At 45.2% G+C, this 25,348-nt stretch overlaps 1 protein-coding gene across 5 annotated transcripts in view; it reads right to left on the bottom strand.

Annotated features, from left to right (window-relative positions):
* Positions 1-25,348, bottom strand: part of LOC130361880 (deoxyribodipyrimidine photo-lyase-like) — a 53,518-nt gene that overhangs the window by 6,135 nt on the left and 22,035 nt on the right. For 3 of the 5 annotated variants that reach the window (XM_056565509.1, XM_056565506.1, XM_056565508.1), the window contains exons 3-8: positions 17,149-17,607; positions 15,416-15,561; positions 14,805-14,987; positions 10,175-10,333; positions 8,001-8,199; positions 5,560-5,712 (exon numbers count right to left, since the gene is read on the bottom strand). In XM_056565509.1, coding sequence (XP_056421484.1) covers positions 5,560-5,712; positions 8,001-8,199; positions 10,175-10,333; positions 14,805-14,987; positions 15,416-15,561; positions 17,149-17,542 — 1,234 coding nt within the window. In that variant the 5' untranslated portion in view covers positions 17,543-17,607. Of the gene's footprint in view, positions 1-5,559; positions 5,713-8,000; positions 8,200-10,174; positions 10,334-14,804; positions 14,988-15,415; positions 15,562-17,148; positions 17,613-25,348 lie in introns of all 5 variants that reach the window. The other 2 variants (XM_056565505.1, XM_056565507.1) reach the window with 1 other exon arrangement.

Raw genomic sequence — 25,348 nt, 5'->3', positions numbered from 1 at the left:
GCCACTAGGCTGCCTATGGGCACAGGGCTGGCTAACTGTGCTGGGGAGCACCCCTGGGCACTTGAGTCTTAGTTACATGTTAACAAAAAGGAGATTTTTTTTTTGTACTCACCGTAAAATCTTTGTAGCCTTCATTGGGGGACACCTTACTGATGGGTATATGCTCTTGCCACTAGGAGGCGTTGACAATAGGAAAAAAAAAGTTGGCTCCTCCCTGGCGGGATATACCCGCCCACTGGAAGTGAGGTAACCAGCTTTGTCACAAAGCAGTAGGAGAAGCCAACCAAGAATATGTCTGAAGGACCCTAGAAAAGAATCTCGGATTTAAAAAAAACACAACCGGATAGGATCATCTGGACAAAAAGTGAAGAAATCGGTGGGTGCGGTGTCCCCCAATGAAAGCTACGAGAAAGAGATTTTACGGTGGGTATAAAAAAAAAAAAATCTCCTTTTCTCGGTCGCTTTTCATTGGGGGACACCTTACTGATGGGACGTACCAAAGCATTCCCACAGGGTGGGAAAAACAAACACCAGAGAAAAGGAATCAGTCCCGAGACCGAAATCACAAGGCCTGCGGATGAGCCCCCAGGCCAGAGACAAACTAGGCCCAGCAATTGGGCTCCCGGAAGATCCCCCGTCCACGGGCCATATAACGAGACAAGAAGGTCTGGTGTATGTGAACAACGACCTGAACAGCTGCAGACCGAAAAAACCCTGTCCCAGGGGCCCACCATGAGTACCCGGAAAGCGACAGTAGCCGGGCTGGTGTAATACGGATGACCTGAACACTCCCTAACTCCGGAGGACAAGAACCCTGAAGGAAGAAGGGAGCAGAGCGCCCTGAAAAGGGGGCATCCAGAGTACCGGAGAGACAGACATGGAAACTAGAGATGTCTAATGCACCCGGAAGACTAACCCGTAAATCAAATGGCCAAGGAACAAGCGGAAGACCACGAAAAAGGAACATCCCAGAACACTGGAGTGGCCAACATGGGAGTTTGAGGTTCCTGAATCACCTGGAAGACTCATACGAGAAGAGGAAGGAAGACAGACGTCCGCAAAAACTCTACGGACGACAAGCTTCCCTGTGGAAATTTCCAGTAGGGAAGAAGTGCAGGACAGAACGATCGCATCACTAAAAGGGATCGTGGAGGAGCCCGGACAGGGTCACTACACATGCCCGAGACCTCAACCATCCCTGAGACCCAAGGACCGGAAGAGTCGCCTGAAAGGAAGGCATGCCACCACAGCCTAGGACAGGACTAACCGGTCTATGATCCCAGTGGTCCGAGCGGACCAGAGCACACAAAGAAAAGTCCTGCCATAACGGGAACGGAGGAGGAAACAAAAGAGGACCCAGCCAGGATTCTCAGGTACTGGGCACCGGAAGGTAACTCCAGAAGACTATGGTGACAGTGGAGTACAACTGACACAGAGAAAAGTGAAGGACGAACACACCCTTCCAGGGATATTGCGCAAAGGGATGAGAAGAGCAACGGCAGGACCCCAACAACAGACGGTGGCTAGACCAGCTGTCGCCAGCCATACAAGATAAACACCTCCAAAAGAGGAGAGAGTCAAGGCCGCGTGAGCAGCAGTAGATAACCAAAAAACAAAAAGAGAGCCAGGCTGCAAAGGTGGACAGAAAAAGCGCTCCCAGAAAAAAACAAGGGCCCAGCCATATACCCCACCTATATAGTGGGAAAAGGGAAATGGTATAATCTCAGCTGTAGAAAAAGCACAACAAAAAAATAGTCCCCCTAGAGGAGAGAAAACAAGGGTGACCGAGATGAAACTCAGGAACTGACCATGTCAAGCAACCTGATCCTGTACCCCCTGTGGAAGGGGAGTGGCAGGTGTGCCAGACACAGTAGGAGAAGAGAAATGCTGCCCCACAGCCACAGAACTGGGAGGACGTAGCCCCCAAGCCCCAGCGACAACCCATTGCTGCATGGAGGAGCCACCTCATGTCCCCAGGGGGTCCACTGGAGCTGTGCAAAAATTCATGATTTATGGAGAGCCAGTCCGGACGATGATTAAGGCAACAGAGTAGGTGCCCGAGCCACCCTGGACAGAAACCCCAGAGGTACCTAGGGATATAAGGAGGAGCAGAACTGACTGTGTCGTCCCAGCAGGAACCATGCAAGAGAACTGCAGAAACAAATTGCCAGGAAGCCCCGAGGCACACCCCACAAAACAGAAGGAAATGTAGGCTCTACCCGACAGAGCGGCCTTATCACATGGAGGGGCACAGACACGGGTACCCCACGAGTAGTGGGGTACCAAGACTGCAGACACGAAAGAAGCCGCATGCATCCAAAAGGCCCTGCAGGAAGGGAGGTATGCCTCTAGCAGCCCAACATTGGAACCTTAGGAAGGGGAACAGAGTGATGCTGCTGTGGCTGAGAAAGTCCCTGGAGCCTGCAGAAAAAAACCCACACCTGATCCCCTAACGGTGCCACACACCAAGACTGCAGGAGCAGAATCAAGAGAAGAAGAGTATGTGAAGCAGGAATCATTCAGACACAGTTGGACTGTACAGGTAGAAAAAGGTCCCATGTACCCACCGGAACCCCCTTATTGTGGAAGGTCACCTGGAAAGAGACACCAGACTGCAGCCGGGGCAGAAATGGAGGAGGAGACCTGGTGGATTAGAAAACCATGCAGACAGTCTGGTTATGTGGCATGGGGACCATGGCCACGCCGGGTCCCGCATACGGAAACACAGTGAAGTGAAATACCAGCCTTCAGACAGAGTAGCAGGCATGCAGAGAGGGACCTGGAAAGTAGGTAACCCTACAAACCAGCATGTGGTGCATTGTAGAAGGCCCACGGAGCCATCCGACACACAGTGGTGAGGTATCGGAACTGTAGCCGCAGCTACATTAGCCATGTGATGTGTGACAGGCGGTATAGGAAACCATGCAGACCTCAGTCTGGCGTACTGGTATGCAACCATAGTAGCCAACGGGTAACTCCATCAGACATCTCGCACAGTAGTGAGGTACCGGAACTCCAGCCGCAGATACATCTGCCGATTGATGTGTGACAGGCAGCAGAGGAATCAAGCAGACCACTGTCTGACTGGTATGGTTCATAGAGGACAACAAGTCATGCCGTCGGGCACCTCGCAGTAGAGGTTCAGGAACTCTAGCCGCAGCTACATCACCCGTGTGATAGGCAATGTAGGAACCACGCAGACCACTGTCTGGTTCACTGGTATAGATCCATAGTAGACAACGGTCACTCCATCGGATACCTTGCTCAGTAGTGAGGTACCAGAACTCCAGCCGCAGATATATCGGCAGTGTGATGTGTGACAGGCGGCAGAGGGAACCATGCAGACCACTGTTTGGCTTGCTGGTATGGGTCCATAGTAGACAACGGGTCACTCCATCGGACACCTCGTTCAGTAGTGAGGTACTGGACTCCAGCCGCAGACACAACAGCTGTGTGATGAGAGACAGACGGCAGGGGAAACCACACAGACATAGTCTGGCTTACTGGTATGGGTCCATAGTATAAAACGGAGCATTCCTTCGGACACCTCGCACTGCAGTGAGGTACCGGAGCGCCAGCCGCAGACGCGGCAACCGTGACATGCGAGACTACTGTCTGGCATTAAGGTAACAGAACCAATCCATGCCCACGCAGGAACACTCCCATGGAGACCCTCCGCTGAATGTGGGGATCCAGAGCACTAGCCGCAGAAGCGGTAGCCTGTGGAGAAGGGAATCATATAGCATGACCTGCCAGGAACACCCCTAGGATGGGTGACCGGCAGACCTGACAGAAGCGCAATCTCAAAAGGAAACCTGAGCGTCCGACAGGAACGCAAAGGGGCTTGCACATTTTGTGAGCAGAGTGCTCGAATATATCCCCCGGCAGCATCCAAGGAAAACGCGAAGCCCCGGCAACAACCTGCCACAGCGGTTTGCATATGACCCCTGGCCGTGAGCAGCAATGCATAAATAAGGATGCTTTAAGCGACAGAAATCAGAGTGCAAGAAAAGTATGGGCCACAAGGGGGTGCCAAACCACACCAAAAAGGTGTGAGTGCCCAAGGAATACTAACACACGCACATACAAAGAGCATATGTCCCATATGCAGAAGCCCCTGGAGCAGCGACGGCTCAAATCAGCACGCTATAAATGCGCCTGCTGGCCGGCCAACAGCACTGAGGCAGGGGACGTTGCGGGCCGGGACAGCGAGCTCCCATCGGGCTCTGCCTCTGAGCAAAGATCTGCTCGTTAACGGAGCGCCGCCGACCACACAGCGGAGAAGGAGGGCGGAGCTAAGCAGCATGGTGTGTAGGGACGTCCCCAACAGCGCACGAGCTGGACAGGAGGAGCTGCCTGACTTCCCGGGAGGGGGGGGTTGTATACTCACCCTCACCCTCGAAGGCTTCAACCAGCTAGGGCCACCTGCCTTTAGCCACCTGCCTTAGGCCAGCCTGGCAAACAGGGGCAAATGGGGGACTCGGACCCAGGGTACACCGCCAGGCGCTGGTTGTTGGCGAGGAGGGGTTAACGGCTCATCCAGCAATGCACCTTCCCCCTAGCTCGCAGGTGGAGGATCAGGCAGCGCCATGCTCCAGTTGCCCCACGCTAGAAAAAACAACAAAGGAGAGAAAAACTAAACTTCAGACTGAAACTAGGAAAAAAACAAACTGAAAAAAACCTGTGTCTTGCCTCCTGCTGACACTAGCTAAAACTGGTTACCTCACTTCCAGTGGGCGGGTATATCCTGCCAGGGAGGAGACTACTTTTTTTCCTAGTGTCAGCGCCTCCTAGTGGCAAGAGCATATACCCATCAGTAAGGTGTCCCCCAATGAAGAGCGACCGAGAATGTCCAGTTAAGATAAGACCACTATTGTCAGTTTGATCAGCTATACATTGACAGTAGCAAGGAACCCAATAGGAACCCCTCTGCAAACCCTAACACACAGTAACCTTTGCACAATGACAGCATGTCACCAAATACAGCACAAGGTTGGCCTGTGATGAAACCCAATTGTGTATCACGTATTCAATCCCTCCTCCATAAGCCTTTAAAGGAGTAGTCCAGTGGTGATTCAGTGGTGAGCAACTTATCCCCTATCCTAAGGATAGGGGATAAGTTGCAGATCGCGGGGGGTCCGACCCCTGGGGCCCCCCGCGATCTCCTGTATGGAGCCCCGACAGCCCGCTGGAAGGGGGCGTGTCGACCTCCGCACGAGGCAGCGGCCGACACGCCCCCTCAATACAACTCTATGGCAGAGCCGAAGCGCTGCCTTCGGCAATCTCCGGCTCTGCCATAGAGATGTATTGAGGGGGCGTGTCGGCCGCCGCCTCGTGCGGGGGTCGACACCCGCTATCTCGGCGGAGAGCCGGGGCCCCGTACAGAGAGATCGCAGGGGGCCCCAGCGGTCGGACCCCCCGCGATCTCAAACTTATCCCCTATCCTTAGGATAGGGGATAAGTTTTTCACCACTGGACTACCCCTTTAATGCAAATTCCCCTCAACATGCAGCAAAGTGACAACGTGTTACATTCTATTTCACACAAGTAATTCCGTACCTTCCACTTTGTCATAGTTTTTGTTGTAGTAACAAAAGTTGTCTGCCAGCTCTCTTCTCACTACCGCCTCCTCCACAAAGCTGTCCACAGACTCCTTGTATTTGCTGCGATATTTCTGCACCTCCAGGATTGCTCGCTGCACAGACAGCTGACCTGAGATAGAACCATATAAAACACATGCATGCATTCATTTCCAGTGATTCATGGCCTGAAAAACAGCGCCAGTATATTACATATATTTCACAGCTGTACGGCTGTGGGATGCTGCCATAATGGTAAGGATGTAAAAGGAATTGGTTGCCTGGAAAAGCTGAACAACATTTACATACTATGTTCTGGGAGACTTCTTACAGATCATAGTTCATAAAAGTTTACAAAGTAGTGCAACGTTCGACTATTTATTGTCACATAGCCTTTATTAAAGCACATGTTCAGCAGGATCCTTACAATATAGTAGCATAGTTAAGTTTTCCTAAATAAGTAAAATAATAGTATGTTGGAGCTCAAAAGTCTATAGATATTAGGATAATTATTTAATATATATAAAATAACATACATAAATGGATGGTTCACAAGGCCCTTTTGAAACCACCCCTTAAAAATAGCCACAAATAAAAATCACATGAATATTGCACTGTGTAGGTATTACATATAGCCAATACATAGAATACTACCAATTATAGTCACTAGTCGAATTCGATACAATAGTCTATTATAGCTGAGCTGGGAACTTTTGAGATTCCACAATAAAGTGCATAACTCCAGATAATTGTATTATATCCAGGTAAATGTCTGTACCAGTTCCAGGCTTGGAAATAAGGTGCAATGAGTGTCTAATCCTTTTATCGCACATTCCGGCACTGATAATTATCCAAACAGACAAGGTGTTGTTCAGGGCGATATCTGCCCGATCTCTCTTAGTGATAATATTGTCCGACACAACGATAAGTAGATTGTATTCAAATCACCCTCCTAGGATCAATAGATCTGGTGCTATGCACCTCTCACCTCGTAGGGGCTCCGGGTGTCTGTGAGTAGATAATTGCGCTGTGTATCTGTAGATGTTGGCGGCGCGGCCAGCTGGATTAGCGATCCCCGTATGCTCGCGCTCTCAGCAGCACTGGGCTAACGTCCTTGTGGATGCTGAGCGTGCGCTCGGATCACTCTGATGACAGAGGATGATGGAGGATGATGCGCTTGGATCACTCTGATGACAGAGGATGGTTCCATGTGATTGACAACAGCTCAGTATAGGTGGATATTTGTGGTAGCGAAAAAATATTAAGCTATAGGTGGTATTCCTAGACTTAGTATACAGTGCTAGAAACTGGACGCGTTTCAGAACCAGCCATAGGTCCTTTCTTCGGCAGTAGTTATACAGTGTGGGTATCATCCACAAGGACGCTAACCCAGTGCTGCTAGCGAAGTCTTCACACTATCTACAGCTGACAAACACAGAGCTCGAGCATGCGGGGATCGCTAATCCAGCCGGCTGTGCCGCCAATATCTACAGATACACAGCGCAACTATCTACTCAGACACCCGGAGCCCCCACGAGGTGAGAGGTGCACAGCACCAGATCTATTGACCCTAATAGGGTGAGTTGAATACAATCTACTAATCTACTAATCTTAATACTGAGATATCGGACAGATATCGTCCTGTACAACACCTTGTCTGTTTGGATAATTATCAGTGCGATATATTGCATGTGCGGAATCTACGATATAAGGATTAGACACACAAACACTCATTGCACCTTATTTCCAAGCCTGGAACTGGTACAGACATTTACTTGGATTTAATACAATTATCTGGAGTTATGCACTTTATTCTGGAATCATAAACGTTCCCAGCTCAGCTATAATAGACTATTGTATGTAATTCCACTAACTAGTGACTATAATTGGTGGTATTCTACGTATTGGCTATATGTAATACCTACACAGTGCAATATATACATGTGATTTTTTTTGTGGCTATTTTAAAGGGGTGGTTTCACAAGGGTCTTGTGAACCACCCATTTATGTATGTTATTTTATATATATTAAATAAATTATTATCCCAATATCTATAGATTTTTGAACTCCAACATATAATTTTACTTTCCTTGCATATTTAATATAGGTGTTGGGTTGGGTTGCTCAGTCTAGCCAGTGTCATTTAGTATCAATTGAGCCTTATCCGTTTTTCTACTATTTTTTGCTTTCCTATATACGATTATTGTTCAGCGCTGGATACATAGATGCCCTTAAATATATGTCAAGACCCTCAACAAGTAGGGTATTCAGGGACATTCCAACTTTGCAGATACATGAATGAGGGACCAGTCTAAAGTTTTATTGTAGAATAACTCAGTAAAATCTAGATGTAAAACTAAAATTGTGAGCATAGGAACATACATTTAAAAAAAATAATCTTATTAACTTTTTTCAACTTACCAAAATGAAACCACGGAGACAGGTTGCTTAGCGCTTGCCGGTTTGGATTGTTTCGGTCAGTGTTAAAATATTTGAGCCGTTCTGTTATAAATGAGTGGAGCATGTTTATTCCTGCCTTTGAACCTGGTTTTGCCCATTCTACTTCCTTAACTGTACGATCCACTTCTAAACTGGCATAGCACTTATCCCAGTCTATAGGCTGGAGGACGAAACACACCAGAGCATTAGTACCTAATCAACAAATTATACCACCTATCCCTTCTTACAAGTATTAAAGGGGTACTATGGGTGAGGGAAATGTATCTTCTATCCTAAGGATAGGGGATAAATGTCAAATAGCACGGGGTCCAACCACTGGGCCCCCCCACGATCTCCCGTACAGCGCCCCAGCTCTTCTCATGAATTAGAGCCCTGTCAACCACCTCACAAATCGCCCCCTCCCTGCATCTCTATGAGAGACCTTGAGATAACAGAGTGCAGCGCTCCGGCTCTTCCATAGAGATGCATGGAGGGGGCGTGTTGGCCACCACTTTATGCAGTAGTCGACATGCCTCCATTTATGAGAAGAGTTGGGCGCAGTACAGGAGATCACGGGAGGTCCCAGTGGTCAGACCCCCCGCCATTTAACACTTATCCCCTATCCTTAGGATAGGGTATATATTTCCCTAACCCAGAGTACTTCTTTAACTAGACAATTTACAGTTAAATAGCCCACCTGGGAATAGTGGGCTTTTATACATAGTCTTCAGTGGAGTAAACAAGGTTATTTTATTTCTGTGCTTTTCCCCAAAAAAAGCTCAAACACACTTCACGTGAAAGGGGCTTAAAGGGGTACTCTGGAGAAAAAGAAATGTTTTCAAATCAACTGGTGCCAGAAAGTTAATCAGATTTGTAAATTACTTCTATTTAAAAATCTTAATCCTTACAGTACTTATCAGCTGCTGTATATTACAGAGGAAGTTGTATAGTTCTTTTCAGTCTGACCACAGTGCTCTCTGCTGACACCTCTGTCCATGTCAGGAACTGTCCAGAGTACAAGCAAATCCCCATAGCAAACGTCTCCTGCCCTGGACAGTTCCTGACATGGACAGAGGTGTCAGCAGAGCGCACTGCGGTCAGACTTGAAAGAACTATACCACTTCGTCTGTAGTATACAGCAGCTGATAAGAACTGGAAGGATTAAGATTTTATATAGAAGTAATTTACAAATATGTTTAACTTTCTGGCACCAGTTGATAAAAAAATAAATAAATGTGTTTTCCACCGGAGTACCCCTTTAGGTTTTAATTGAAATTATTGAATTCAAAACAAAGAACATCTATATGGGGACACTTAAAAGAAAAAAAAGACGCCTTATCTCTCTTCAGATCCTTTCCTGGCGTTGTATTTAGTAACTGTAATTAAAAACCTGAAGTGAAAGCTGAGCTGTGATTGGTTGTTTTGGGGAAACTAGTTTTTCCTCACACACATTTTAATAAATCATGGAGATTTATCTACACCTGTGTAGAGGAACAGTAGTGCAGTAGCCTATAGCCACCAGATTGCATCTTTTATTTTTTAAAAGACCTCTGAAAAATGAAAGAAGTGATCTGATTGGTTGCAAACGCACTACTGTACCTCTATACAGGTTTTGAGAAATCTCCCTCAATGTGTTTAAAGAGCTTCTCCTCTTTGGACAGTGCCTATTTGTTAGAATGGTAAGAAACTGATCACAAAATATCCCCCTACTGGGAATCCCAGTGATCAGTATCTGTGAGTAAACCAGACAGTAAGTATTTAAAGGGGTACTCCGCTGCTCAGCGTTTGGAACAAACTGTTCTGAACGCTGGAGCTTGTGATGTCATAGCCCTGCCCCCTCAATGTAAGTCTATGGGAGGGGGCGTGACAGTAGTCACGCTCTCTCCGATAGCCTTGCATTGAGGGGGCGGGACGTGACATGAGGGGGCAGGGCTATGACGTCACGAGCTCCTGGCACCGGCTCCAGAGTTCATAACAGTTTGTTCCAAACGCTGAGCAGCGGAGTACCCCTTTAACTTCACTCTCCACTTTGCCCATGAGATGAGGATCCTGAACAGATGACCCGACCTAATCAATGAACTCAGAATCCCCTGAAAGAGTGAATGAAAATTGTTTTTTTCGTTTTATCAATTGAATTTACCAATATTAGTACTAACCTCAGCCTCCAGTTTTGAGGTGTATGGGTGTGTTATAACGGGAGGGAATTCTGTAAGGAACTGAGAAAGCTGGTCATGAATTTTCCTCCGAATGGTACGGGCTCCATACTCCTGTTTATTGGAGGCAACCCAGCAGGGAACAATATTATGGGCATCCACCTGAAAATGAAAAAGCCAAAGCCCTGATACATAGAACTATTAGTAAACAGGTGAAAAAGGCCCCAAAGCCTGTGCCTGCACGATTCACAACTATTGTGCAATTTCAGATTAACCCCTTAAGGACCCGGCCATTTTTTGCACATCTGACCACTTTCACTTTAAGCAATAATAACTCTGGGATGCTTTTACTCTTCATTCTGATTCAGAGATTGTTTTTTCGTGACATTTTCTACTTTATGTTAGTGGTAAATTTTTGTCTAAGCTTGCATCATTTCTTGGTGAAAAATTCCAAAATGTAATAAAAAAGTTGAAAATGTAGCATTTTTTTTACTTTGAAACTCTCTGCTTATAAGGAAAATGGACATCCCAAATAAATTATATATTGATTCACATATACAATATGTCTACTTTATGTTTGCATCATAAAGTGGACATGTTTTTACTTTTGGAAGACATCAGAGAGCTTCAGTATAGCAGCAATTTTCCAATTTTTCACAAATTTTCTAAATCGGAATGTTTCAGGGACCAGTTCAGTTTGAAGTGGATTTGAGGGGCTTTTATATTAGAAATACCCCATAAATTACTCCATTATAAAAACTTCAAATTTACAATTTTTACAAGAGGTAATAGGAGAAAATGGCCCCCAAAATTTGTAACCCCTTTTCTCTAGTAAGGAAATACCCCATGTGTGGATGTAAAGTGCTCTGCGGGCAAACTACAATGCTCAGAAGAGGAGCGCCATTGAACTTTCAGAGAGAGAAAAGCCCCTGTGCTACCAGAAAAGTGGACCCCCCCTCCCCACATATGACCCCATTTTGGAAACTACACCCCTCACAGAATTTAATAAGGGCTGCAGTGAGCATTTACACCCCACTGGCATTTGACAGATGGAACAGTGGGCTGTGGAAATGTCAGAGACCTGTGGGGTGCAAATGCTCACTGCACCCCTTATTACATTCCGTGAGGGGTGTAGTTTCCAAAATTGGGTCGGGGGGGGGGGGGGGGCTTTGTAAACACACATGGCCTTCAATTTCAGACACATTCTCTCTCCAAAAGCCCAATAGTGCTCTCTCTCTTCTGAGCATTGTAATGCACCTGTAGAGCACTTTACATCCACATATGGGGTATGCTCTTACTCAGAAGAAATGGGGTTACAAATTTTGGGGGACTTTTTTCCGATTTTCTCTTGTGAAAATGAAAAATATAGGGTAACACCAGCATTTTAGTAAAACATTTTTTTCTTCATTTTCACATCCAACTTTAAAGAAAATTCGTCAAACACTTGTGGAGTGTTAAGGCTCACTATACCCCTTGTTACGTTCTGTAAGGGGTGTAGTTTCCAAAATGAGATCACACGTGGGTATTTATTTATTGTTTATCTCACTTCTGAGCCATGTTGTGCGCCCGCAGAGAACTTTGCGTCCACATATGGGGTATTTCTATACTCAGGAGAAATTGTGTTACAAATTTTGGGGGTCTTTTTTTCCTTTTACCGCTTGTGAAAATTCAAAGTAAGGGGCAACATTAGCATGTTAGTGTTATAAAAAAAAAAAAAAAAAAAAAAAAAAAAAAATTGACACTAACATGCCGGTATAGACTCCAACTTTACCTTTTCATAAGGGGTAAAAGGAGAAAAAAAATCTCCCCAAAATTTGTAACGCAATTTCTCCCAAGTACGGAAATACCCCACATGTGGCACTAAACTTGCCTTGAAATACGACACGGCTCCAAAGCGAGAGAGCACCATGCGCATATGAGGCCTAAATTGGGGATTTGCATCCGCCACCAAAATAACCTACAGCAGTGTTTTCCTAACAGGGTGTCCCCAGCTGTTGCAAAACTCCCAGCATGCCTTGACAGTCAGTAGCTGTCTGGCAATGCTGGGAGTTGTTTTTTTATTTTATTTTGTGTTTGCATCTCAAACTTGCAGCAGTAAACTCGCTGTAAACTCCCGCCCGTGTCAATGTACACTGACAGACCATACATGCTGGGAGTTGTAGTTATGCAACAGCTGGAGGCACATTGGTTGTGAAACACAGAGTTTATTACTTAACTCAGTGTTTGGCAACCAGTGTGCCTCCAGCTGTTGCAAAACTACTACTCCCAGCATGTACACTGTCAGTGCATGCTGGGAGTTGCGAAACACTGAGTTAGGACACAAACTGTTTCACAACCAGTGTGCCTTCAGCTGTTGCAAAACTGCAACTCTCAGCATGCATTGACAGCCGAAGGGCATACTGAGATTTGTAGTTTTGCAACAGCTGGAGACACGCTGCTGAAACTCCCAGCATGCCCTTCGTCTGTCCATGCTTACTGGGAGTTGCAGTTATGCAACAGCTGGAGGTACACTTTCATTGAAAAATGTGCCTCCAGCTGTTGCTTAACAAAAAAAAAAAAAACACCCCAGCATTCACATACTACCAAAGGGCATGCTGGGAGTTGTAGTTGGAACTCCAGCTGTTGCAAAACTACAACTCCCAGCATGCCCATTAGTTGTGAATGCTGAGAGTTGTTGCTAAGCAACAGAAGGAGGTGAACAGGACTCACCTCCTGCTGTATCCTGCCGCCTGCACCACCACCGCGCTCCTGCTGCTCCTGTCCGCCACTCCTGAGGGGAACCCAGCCTGGCCAGGCAAAGGGAGGAGACCCCTGCCAGCCTCGATCACCGCCCAGCAGGGTAGTGGAACCTGAATTCCCACGAGCGTACAGGTACGCCCTTGGTCCTTAAAGCGCAACTGTCATGAGATTTTAGCCCTCCAGACTACTACAATGTTGTTACAGATTTCCATAATGTGAGTGTAACCATACCTTTATGGGTTTTCCTCCTTTTATAACTTATAAAATACATTTATCCAGTGGTCAGGCACAGTCGGATAGGCATGGCTTGGGGTTCACAAAGCCCCGCCGCCATGCCTATCCTCTCCTTTCAGCGCTGGCATCGCAGTGCATTGACAGAGTGAGCGCTCGCTCCCGCTGCCTATGCGCTCACTGCGCAGGTGCCGTACTAGAGGAAGGGAGGGGTGCCTGCGCTGTGTCTTACTATACAGTGATCCCAGCACTGAAAGGAGAGGATAGGCGTGGCAGCGGCGGGGCTTTGAGAACCCCAAGCCACGCCTATCCGACTGTGCCTGACTGCTGGATAAATGTATTTTATAAGTTATAAAAGAAGGAGGAAAACCCATAAAAAGATATGGTTACACTCATGTTATGGACATCTGTAACATTGTAGTAGTCTGGGGGGCTAAAAACTCATAACAGTTGCGCTTTAAGTACCAGGACGTCAGGGCGTACCTGTACGCCCTTGGTCCTTAAGTGGTTAATAACCAAATTAATATAAAACATGGTTTTATTTTGTTAGGAAAGCTGCATACAGCTAAAAATGCCTCCTTAAAGGGGTATTCCAGCCATAGACACCTGATCCACTATCCAAAGAATCGGGGATAAGATGTCTGATTGGGCTGCTAAGATGCCTATGCCAGGCTGTTCCTCCAGTCTTGGAAACCTCTGTTTCTCCAGGACTCGCGACGTGACATTATGCCGCACTCCCTCCATTCACATCTATGGGAGGGGCGTGGCAGCTGTCCCAGCGGCAGGACCCCCCGCGATCAGACATCTTATCCCCTTATCAGACATCTTATCCTTTGGATAGGGGATAAGATGTCTATGGACGGAATACTCCATAAAAGGGATACTCTGGAGGAATGAAAATGTTTTCAAATCAACTAGTGCAATAAAGTAAAGTAAAATTACTTCTATTTAAAAATAAAAATAAAAGAGAATGAACCCTTCCAGTACTTATTAGCTGCTGTATGGTCCAGAGGAAGTTGTGTAGTTATTTCCAGCCTGACCACAGTGCTCTCTGCTGACACCTCTGACCATGTCAAGAACAGTCTATAACAGTCTATAGCTACATTTCCCATGATGCTTTTGAAGCATTTTGGCTGTAAGAGCATCATGGGAGAGGCAGTCCAAAACATCTGCACTGCCTAAGGTTGCCTTTGCATGGTCTATAGCAAGCGCAAATCCCGATAGCAAACTTCTGCTCTGGACAGTTCCTGACGCAGACAGAGCTGTCAGCAGAGAGCACTGTGGTCAGAATGGAAACAACTAGACAACTTCCTCAAGAGAATACAGCAGCTGATAAGTACTGGAAGGATTAAGATTTTAAAATAAAAAGTAATTTACTAATCTGTTTAACTTTATTGTACTAATTGATTTGAAAAAAAAAAAAAGTTTTTCCTCCATAGTACCCCTTTAAGCAGCTGATGCATGTAATACATAGTATTACAAGGCAATTATTCTGTTGAAGGGCCAACCATTTTAGTACATTCACAGCTCCAGTTGATTAGAGCAACAGCAGCTCTCTATATTTACAGACAGAGAAGGAACAAAAGCACGGGGCCCCCTATAAAATGTCTATATTCATTAATAGGGCATATGGATGTGTTACATGTGTGATTTTAAAATTCACCTGAACAAGAGGTACATCTTTAGGTAAGCGTTCACAGACATCCGACACCCACTGCAAAGGGACACGCAGAGGAGCAAAGTCAGTCACCACCCCACCAATGCCATGTTGTTTCACAAAGTCCGGGAGAACATCTTTGGCATATCCAGTAAGCAAATGGAAGGGAATGTTGAGGCTTTTACAATCCTAAAAACAGACAGTTTGAGATGTACATTTTAGTTAACATATCCCCAGAAAGTTCCCTGGATTGTTTATAAAAAACACAAAATGTCCTGAGAATGTTGACAAGGTTTGGGCACTGTCTTGTGCCTTACCCCTACCGCAGTGTTCTACAATTTGTCTTATGTACTCTTCTCCATCACAAAATGTAACTATTGAGCCATCTGTTCTGTACCTGTCTTAGCTGAGAGTGCCCCTGTGAGTTCACCAGGTTTCACATATACTGTATGGTATGTGCGCCTTAGTAAGGTATGACTTCTTCAGGTTGCCTTTTTGCTCTTTCTATATCTGAGCCTTATAAAAGGTTTTTTTCCTTACTATTTTGCACTCTGTAAATGTGATGCCAGATGTGTTCTTTTCAATGAAACTAAATTTAATAAAAAACTAACACATACCTCAGCAACTTCTTGCAGGCCTTTCAACATAAAGCCATAGTGTCGGATGGTAGCTTCCAAAAACTTTGGAACTAAACAGAAGACAACATGCAGAGGTAGCTTTTGCTTCAGAGCCAGGCGCTGAGCATACAGAAAGGCCCAGTTATCTGGAAGAGACAAGCAACAATTCTTCAGAACACAGCAAAGAATCTTAAGTTTGGAGAAACGTGTTTATGCAGCAGATTCTCCTCATCAATGACCATGGCTCCTAAACTGATAGTTGACAAGTGTGCCAGTCCTGTCCTGTGTCTGTTTGTCCCCTGCCCTCCCCATGTGACACAACTGAAGGATGGTAATGGATTATTATAGCTCCATATTTTAAAAACATAAGGGCTTCCAACTCATTTAAATACAGACGCCTCCCTTATTTAAATACTGACTCTTTTGCTGCTATGCATAGATACCATTCTATAAAAAAAATTAAAAAAAAATTTATATTATATATTTATGTATGTATGTATATATATATATATATATATATATATATATATATACATACATACATACATACATATATATATATATATATATATATACACACACACACACACACCGTATTTATGGGGGTATACCACGCACCGGCCTATAACACGCACACTCATTTTACCAAGGATATTTGGGTAAAAAAAGTTTTTTACCCAAATATCCATGGTAAAATGAGGGTGCGTGTGTGCGCGTGTATACCCCGATACATCCCCAGGAAAGGCAGGGGGAGAGAGGCAGTCGCTGCCCGCTTCTCTCCCCCTGCCTTTCCTGGGGTCTAGAGCCCTGCTGCCGGCCCTTCTCTCCCCCTGGCTATCGGCGCAGCTGCCCGTTCTGTCCCCCTGACTATCGGTACCAGCGCCCCACTGCCGGCGCCGATAGCCAGGGGGAGAGAAGCAGCGCCGACAGCCAGGGGGAGAGAAGGGGCAGCGGCACCCATTGCCGGCGCCGCTGCCCTGTTGCCTCCCCCCATCCCCGGTGGCATAATTACCTGAGTCGGGTCCGCGCTGCTGCAGGCCTCCGGCGTGCGTCCCCTGCGTCGTTGCTATGCACGGCGCGGCGTACTGACGTCATGCGCCGCGCAGCGCATAGCAACGACGAAGGGGACGCACGCCGGAGGCCTGCAGCAGCGCGGACCCGACTCAGGTAATTATGCCACTGGGGATGGGGGGAGGCAACGGGGCAGCGGCGCCGGCAATGGGTGCCGCTGCCCCTTCTCTCCCCCTGGCTATCGACGCCGGTACCGATAGTCAGGGGGACAGAACGGGCAGCGGCGCCGATAGCCAGGGGGTGAGAAGGGCCAGCAGCAGGGCTCTAGACCCCAGGGAAGGCAGGGGGAGAGAAGCGGGCAGCGACTGCCTCTCTCCCCCTGCCTTTCCTGGGGCGGTATCGGCGTATAACACGCACATAGACTTTAGGCTAAAAATTTTAGCCTAAAAAGTGCGTGTTATACGCCGATAAATACGGTATGTATATATATATATATATATATATATATATATATATATATATGTGTGTGTGTGTGTATTACACCCCCAACACAAGCTTTTTTTTATAGGTGCCAAAACGTACTAACTTGGAGGTTGACTGCAGTTTTTAAAATTTATTTAAAAGTAGGAAAATAATATATAAATTCGGTTTTGCTGTAATTTTACTGACCTGCAGAATTAAGTTAACTTTTGAGTTTTAATTCCCTCAGGTAATTTATTTACCTTCAACTCTCTGATCTCTCGACATCCAGTACACTATACCCAGGGCATCATCTTCCAGGTCCGCCTCGGCAGAAACCAACCGAACCCTCTTCTTGTTAAACTTGAACTCAGACACAGAAGTACCAACACTTGAGCGAAACTTCTTCACTGCCTCTGAGAGATCTCCACCGACATCTTGCATCTTCCTCTTCTTGGCGTCGACATCTGAGGTCTCACTACTACTTGCTTCAGATATTGCTTTAGACTTGCTCTTATTTTCTTGAGGTTTTCTTTTCCCTTGGCTTTTGGATGCAGTCAATGACTTTTTCTTGGAGTCATTTTCCTGACCTGCATCAGAATTTTCATTTCCAGACACTTCGCCTTTGCCCTTTGGAGGCTTTGCTTTCTGAGACATGGTTCTGGTTCTTGTCAAGGGAAGAATTAGATGCCAATACCGCAGGATCAGTTTGGCAGATAAGGCTAGACTAGGTGAAAATAAAGAAAAATATTAAATATTACTATAAAAAAAATTAAATAAAATAAAAAAAAAAGGATAAAAGCTCCAGGTTCCCCCATCTATAACATTCTACATTTAAAGGAACCTAACAGCAATGGCCCCTGAGAGCAGCTAATCATTTGGTAACTAAGCAGGTCAAGCTGGTTGAAGATAATTCTATAGAATTATGTGATCAGCAATTTTCTAAAGATGGGATCTCAACTGATAGGACTTACAGTGGGGGGGGGAAAAGTATTTAGTCAGCCACCAATTGTGCAGGTTCTCCCACTTAAAAAGACGAGAGGCCTGTAATTTTCATCATAGGTATACACAGTGAGGATCAAAAGTTTAGGCACCCCAGGTAAAAATTTGTATTAATGTGCATAAAGAAGCCAAGGAAAGATGGAAAAATCTCCAAAAGGCATCAAATTACAGATTAGACATTCTTATACGTCAACAAAAGTTAGATTTTATTTCCATCATTTACACTTTCAAAAAAGCAGAAAAAAAAAAAAATGGTGTCTGCAAAAGTTTGGGCACCCTGCAGAATTTATAGCATGCACTGTCCCCTTTGAAAAGCTGGGACCTGCCAGTGTCATGGATTGTTCTCAATCATCATCTGGGAAGACCAGGTGATGTCAATCTCAAAGGTTTTAACCCCTTAATGACCAAGCCCATTTTCCCCTCAAGAACCAGGCCAATTTAATTTTTGCGTTTTCATTTTTTCCTCCTCGCCTTCTAAAATCCATAACTCCTTTATATTTCCATGTACAGACCCATATAAGGGTTTGTTTTTTGCGTGACCAATTTTACTTTGTAATGAAACCTCTCATTTTACCATAAAAATGTACGACGAACCCCCCCAAAAATTTTTTTTAGGGAGGAAATTTAAATGAAAACCAAAATCTTGCACATTTTGGAGGGTTTTGTTTTCACAATGTACACTTTACGCTAAAAATGATAGGTGTTCTTTATTCTGTGGGTCAATACGATTAAAATGATACCCATGGCTAAATACTTTTATATTTTTGTACAAAATCAGTAATCTAAAATCGCCCTATTTTGACTACCTAAACTTTTTCATTTTTCCGTATATAGGGCGGTATGAGGGCTCATTTTTTACGCCGTCATCTGTACTTTTTTTTAGATACCAGATTTGCATATATCAAACTTTTAGATCATTTTTTATTAATTTTTTTTTAATAAAATGTGACAAAAAAGCAGGATTTGTGGACTTTAATTTTTTACGTTTACGCCATTCACCGTAGGGGATCATTCACATTATATTTTGATAGTTTGGACATTTACGCACGCGGCGATACCAAATAGGTTTATTAAAAAAAAAATGTATGCTTTTTGGGGGTAAAATGGGAAAAACAGACAATTTTCATTTTTATTGGGGGAGGGGAATTTTCCAGAGCAGAAGACCCCGGGAGACAGCCGAAGCTAGGTAAGGGGACCTTATCGTGAGTGAAAACCTCCTTCCATCAGCAAGGGTATTGAAGATGAAACATGGCTGGGTCTTTCAGCATCACAATGATCCCAAACACACCGCCCGGGCAACGAAGGAGTGGCTTCATAAGAAGCCAGTCTCCAGATCTCAACCCCATAGAAAACCTTTGGAGAGTTGAAAGTCCGTGTTGCCCAGCAACAGCACCAAAACATCACTGCTCTAGAGGAGATCTGCATGGAGGAATGGGCCAAAATACCAGCAACAGTGTGTGAAAACCCTGTGAAGACTTACAGAAAACGTTTGACCTCTGTCATTGCCAACAAAGGGTATATAACAAAGTATAGAGATGAACTTTTGTTATTGACCAAATACTTATTTCCCACCATAATTTGCAAATACATTTTTTTCTCATGTCTCTCATAGTTGAGGTATACCTATGATGAAAATGACAGGCCTCTCATCTTAAGTGGGAAAACTTGCACAATTGGTGGCTGTGTGAAAGCACCCTTACAAACCCAACAGTTCATTTATTTATTTATTTTTTAACTAAGTTTGTTTAATTTCTAAGGGGCTTTAACAAACCAAAAATATGCAAATTAAATAATTTTCTGGGCTGTAGGTTTTGCTGTAAATCAAAGTAAAAAAAACAAAAAAAAACATTGGAGGCTCAAAAATGGAAATGGCAATATAATAGCTAAAATGTATATGTGTGTATATATATTATATATATTTATTTTTTGTAAGGATTTCTCCCTGGGATCGTCCTTGACACCGCCACAGGACATGTTTCCACTTCAATCACAATAAACTGGCAAACAACAGTTCTTTATGCAAGTCCGGCCCCCCGCCAGCTTTATTAGACAGGTTGCAGGATAAATAAAACAGGAACAAAAAAAAACCTAGACTGTCTAGCATGCCCTGACTATGCACTGGTGGGCTTTTCCAGACCAGTTAAACTTATGCCTCCCTGCAACTTTCTACTCACTGTTCACACACAGCGTTTGCAACCTCTTGCTGTGTATCGCGTCCACAGAGTATACTGCGCATGCGCGCGGTGACTCGCACATCGCAGTAAGTCTGCTCGTAGCAGTGTATTGCCACTCCAAGCAGGCACATGGAAAGGCAGCATACAGAGGTCCTTCAGCAGTAGATCCACAGCTAAATAAGTGCAGAAAATCTGAACTTACCCTAACTTCCTTTTAAACACACTTCCCCTTTCTGCTACCTCATTAATTAGGCCACAGGTGGAGGTTTCTCCAGGGTTAGCTAGGGAAATACACCCTTCCCTTGCCACACTGTCACAATATATATCTCATATAAACATACACATACACACACACACACACACACACACACACACACTGCTCAAAAAAATAAAGGGAACACTTAAAACACAATGTAACTCCAAGTCAATCACACTTCTGTGAAATCCCCTCAGGAAGCAACACTGATTGACATTCAATTTCACATGCTGTTGGGCAAATGGTACAGACAACATGTGGAAATTATAGGCAATTAGCAAGACACCCCCAATAAAGGAGTGGTTCTGCAGGATGTGACCACAGACCATTTCTCAGTTCCTATGCTTCCTGGCTGATGTTTTAGTCACTTTTGAATGCAGGCGGCGCTTTCACTCTAGTGGTAGCATGAGACCGAGTCTACAACCCACACAAGTGGCTCAGGTAGTGCAGCTTATCCAGGATGGCACATCAATGCAAGTTGTGGAAAGAAGGTTGGCTGTGTCTGTCAGCATAGTGTCCAGAGCATGGAGGCGCTGCCAGGAGACAGGCCAGTACATCAGGAGACTAGGAGGAGGCCGTAGGAGGGCAACAACCTAGCAGCAGGACCACTACCTCTGCCTTTGTGCAAGGAGGAGCAGGAGGAGCACTGCCAGAGCCCTGCAAAATGACCTCCAGCAGGCCACAAATGTACATGTGTCCACTCAAACGGTCAGAAACATGAGGGCCCAATGTCCACAGGTGGGGGTTGTGCTTAGAGCCTAAGGCTGGGTTCACATCACGTTTTTGCCATACTGTTTTCAATCCGTTTTTCTAAAGAAAACCGTATGGCAAAAAACGTATGAAACAGTATGGGAAAAAAGTAAACCGTATGAGTTTTTAAAAGTGCATACAGTTCAGTCAGTTTTTATAGAAAAAAAAAACCATAAGTTTTTGAAAATTTTGTCCATTTTTAATGGGAGGGGTCTTGGGTGGGGACTTTAGGATTCAAATGCGCATGTGCAAAGTAAAAATATATACGTTTTTCCCGTATGGAACCGTATACATGTGCGTTTCCCATTGACGTCCATGTTAAAAAAAAAAAATGTATGCGGTTGCAGTACGGTTTTTAAACCGGAGTCAAAACCATGATTGACCACGATTTTGTCTCCGGTTTAAAAAACGTACTGCAACCGCATACGTTTTTTTTAACATGGACGTCAATGGGAAACGCACATGTATATGGTTCCATACGGGAAATGTGCAGGACATTTGGCATTTGCCAGAGAACACCAAGATTGGCAAGATTCGCCACTGGCGCCCTGTGCCCTTCACAGATGAAAGCAGGTTCACACTGAGCACATGTGACAGACATGACAGAGTCTGGAGACGCCGTGGAGAACATTCTGCTGCCTGCAACATCCTTCAGCCTGACCGGTTTAGGAGTGGGTCAGTAATGTGTGGAGTGGCATTTCTTTGGGGGCCGTACAGCCCTCCGTGTGCTTGCCAGAGGTAGCCTGACTGCCATTAGGTACCGAGATGAGATCCTCAGACCACTTGTGAGACCATATGCAGGTGTTGTTGGCCCTGGGTTCTTCCTAATGCAAGACCATGCTAGATTAGACCTCAAGTGGCAGGAGTGTGTCAGCAGTTCCTGCAAAAGGAAGGCATTGATGCTATGGACTGGCCCACCCGTTCCCCAGACCTGAATCCAATTGAGCACATCTGGGACATCATGTCTCGCTCCATCCACCAAAGCCACATTGCACCACAGACTGTCCAGGAGTTGGCAGATGCTTTAGTCCAGGTCTGGGCGGACATCCCTCAAGAGACCATCCGCAACCTCATCAGGAGCATGCCCAGGCATTGTAGGGAGGTCATACGGGAACGTGGAGGCCACACAAACTTTTGAGCCTTATTTTGACTTGTTTTAAAAGGACATTACATCAAAGTTGGATCAGCCTGTAGTGTGGTTTTCCACTTTGATTTTGAGTGAGACTCCATATCCAGACCTCCATGGGTTGATAAATTTGATCTCCATTGATAATTTTTGTGCGATTTTGTTGTCAGCACATTCAACTATGTAAAGACAAAAGTATTTCATATGATTAGTTAATTCATTCATATGTAGGATGTGTTATCTTAGTGTTCCCGTTATTTTTTTTTGAGCAGTGAAGTGGTGTAGCGGCAATGTGAAGGACCTGACCAAAGTCTCACTCCAAACAAAAACTCAACAAAAATTAGGTAAAGATGGCACTCCAGCGATCCAAATAGTGAAAAGGGGAGATTTTTTGGTGCTTACCATAAAAAAATCTCATTTTCTTGTAGACTTCATTGGGGGACACCTTACTGATTGGTATATGCTCTTGCCATTAGGAGGCGCTGACACTAGAAAGAAAAAAAGTTGGCTCCTCCCTGGCAGAATATGCCCGCCCACTGGAAGTGAGGTAATCAGTTTTGTCACAAAGCAGTAGGAGAAGCCAACCAAGACAAAATTCTGAAGGACCCCATAAAAGAATCCCAGAAAACGACCCTGAAAAAAAAAAAAAAAAAGGAAGATATGGGTGGGTGTTGTGTCCCCCAATGAAGGCTACGAGAGAAATTTTACGGTAAGCAAAAAAAAAATAAAAAATATATCTCCTTTTCCCGGTCTCTCTTTATTGGGGGACACCTTACTGATGGGATGTACCAAAGCAGTCCCCTAGGGTAGGAACAACCACTAGAAAAAAAGGGGAAGTCAGAGACCGAACCCACTCGTCTGTAAGGCCCGCGGACAAGACCCCAGGCCAGAGACAACTGAGGCCTGGAAACTAAGCTCCTGGAAGATACCCCATCCCTGAAGATGGGCTAGGACGCCAAGGAATGGGACTGTCGTATGCAGTGACTAAGTCTACGGTCCATAAAGAGAGAAGAGAAAAGGTCGACTAGGAAGCCAGCCAGGCCAGAACCATCCTGGGTGAGGAACACAGAACTAGACAAAGGGCAAGCCCGGCTAGAAAACTAAAATGGAAAAGGGCACAACAAGAGAACCCGTCCAGATTTGACCGATTAAAGAGAACATGGCAGAAAAAAAAAAAACCAGGAAGAGCAGAGTATGCCTGAACAGAAAGTGAGCTCCGAAGGTGGAAACCAGAACAACACTGGAAAAAAGAAAAAAGGGAAACCGGCTCTAGAGAGGGCTGGAGCATAAGAGCAATGACCCAAACATCTGGAAACCCAAAGCCCCTGCCTGCAGCTCCTGGAAGACTTGTACCGGAAGGGGAAGGAAACCCAATGGCCGAGACACGCTCCGGGAGACAAACTTCCGTGTCGAGACAAGCAGAAGTGTGGTACAGAAGGACTGCCCACAATGGAATCACTGAGGCCCAAAGAACCAGGAGGGCCAAGCCAAAAAAGAAGGCACGCCACAGCAGTCTAGGATAGTGTTCAATACAAGGAGACTAACCAGTGTTTGACCCTAGCGGTCCGGAGGAGACCCGAGCACTCCAAAGCAACATCCCGTCAGGACGGAACAGAGGGGAAAAAACAAAAACACAAAAGTGAACTCAGCAGAGACCCGGTACGATGCACAGGGAGGTCACTCTAGGAGACTGTGGTGTCAGTGTCGCACAATCAACACCGTCAAGGAGAAATCCCAGGGAGATTGCATCAAGGGATGAGGAGAGCAATGGCAGGACCCAAACAACAGGCAGTGGCTAGACTAGGTTCCCCTGCTCCCTGGATTCGCACGCTTGCCCCGCCTGCCGCCATTCTGTAGCTGCTGTCCTGCACTATGGTATGTCATCTTTGGGGGGAGCGGGTTGCATGGCGGAGTTCGGGTAACGGGGTACAGAGGCGGGGGCCGGGCCAGGCGGGTTTCGCGTTGCGCTGCGGCGGCGGGGTTAGGGTTGCGCTGCGGCCATGGAAAGTTATTGTTTTTAACACAGGGTGCCTCCAGTTTTTTCCCCCACTACAATTCCCAGCATGCCCTGACATCCAATAGATGTCAGGGCAAGCTGGGAGTTGTAGTGGTGAAACAGCTGGAGGCACCCTGTGTAGATGAACTAAGGGCGGAAGTTGGCCCCAGCAGGCATCAGTGACGTCACGCCTGCTGGTGAAGTCTGCCTGGTAGTGAGCACACTACCAGGCAGACAAAAAGCCATTTTTAATATTGTTTAAAAAAAAAAAGGGTAAAGACAGGGAGGGGGGGTTTAGGGATAGATGGGAAATAGGCAGAGACAGACAGGGGGGGGGGGGGAGCAAAGTGGAGGCTGAATTTTAAAATTTCATTTTTTTGCAACTTTTTCATTTTAATCCATTTTTTTCTGTAACACAATAGGTGTTGACAAAGAAATACAACTCAAGATTTATTCCCTGATTTCTGACAGATTTAGAAATATCCCATATGTTGCCTTTATGCGCTATGTGTCTTTCACACAGGCCTCAGACATGAAGGCAAGCTGTGTGGATTTTGGGGCCTCCTTTTAGTTTAGGATATTTTGTTGGCATCATATAAAGTTGCAGTGGCCTTGGTGTGCAATAATATTTTTGGGAGACAAGTTGACGCTTTCATTGGTACCATTCTGGGGTACATGTAACACTGATCGTTTTATTTTTTATGAGGTGGTATACATAAAAAAAAAATCTATTCTGCGGTTCTTTTTTATAAAAAATGTTTAGGTCGTTGGTCATGACATGATGTTAACTATACTCTACAGGTTGATACGGTTATGATGTTACAAAAAAAAAATCACGTTTGTAAGTCACCGTATTCTGTGAGCCATAACTTTTTTATTTTCCCACTGATGCAATTGTGAGGACTTTTTTGCGGGACATGTTGACGTTTTTTGGGGGGACTGTTTTTGGGTGTGTTTTGGGGTGTAATATATAATTTATTTTATTATTTTTTTCACATTTATTATTTAATTATTTTCACATTTTACCTAATTTTTTATTTTTTTATTTTTTACTATTATACACATAATTCAATGGAGCACGCCTCTGTACTGCATTGGATTATGCCTATGCCTGTCAGACATAGGATAGATCAATCACTACCTTAGGTAAAGACTGATC

Source organism: Hyla sarda, chromosome 3 (assembly GCF_029499605.1).
Source record: "Hyla sarda isolate aHylSar1 chromosome 3, aHylSar1.hap1, whole genome shotgun sequence".
Classification (NCBI taxonomy): domain Eukaryota; kingdom Metazoa; phylum Chordata; class Amphibia; order Anura; family Hylidae; genus Hyla; species Hyla sarda.
The sequence above is the reverse complement of the archived record's forward strand: the minus strand, read 5'-3'. Positions and strand labels throughout refer to the sequence as shown.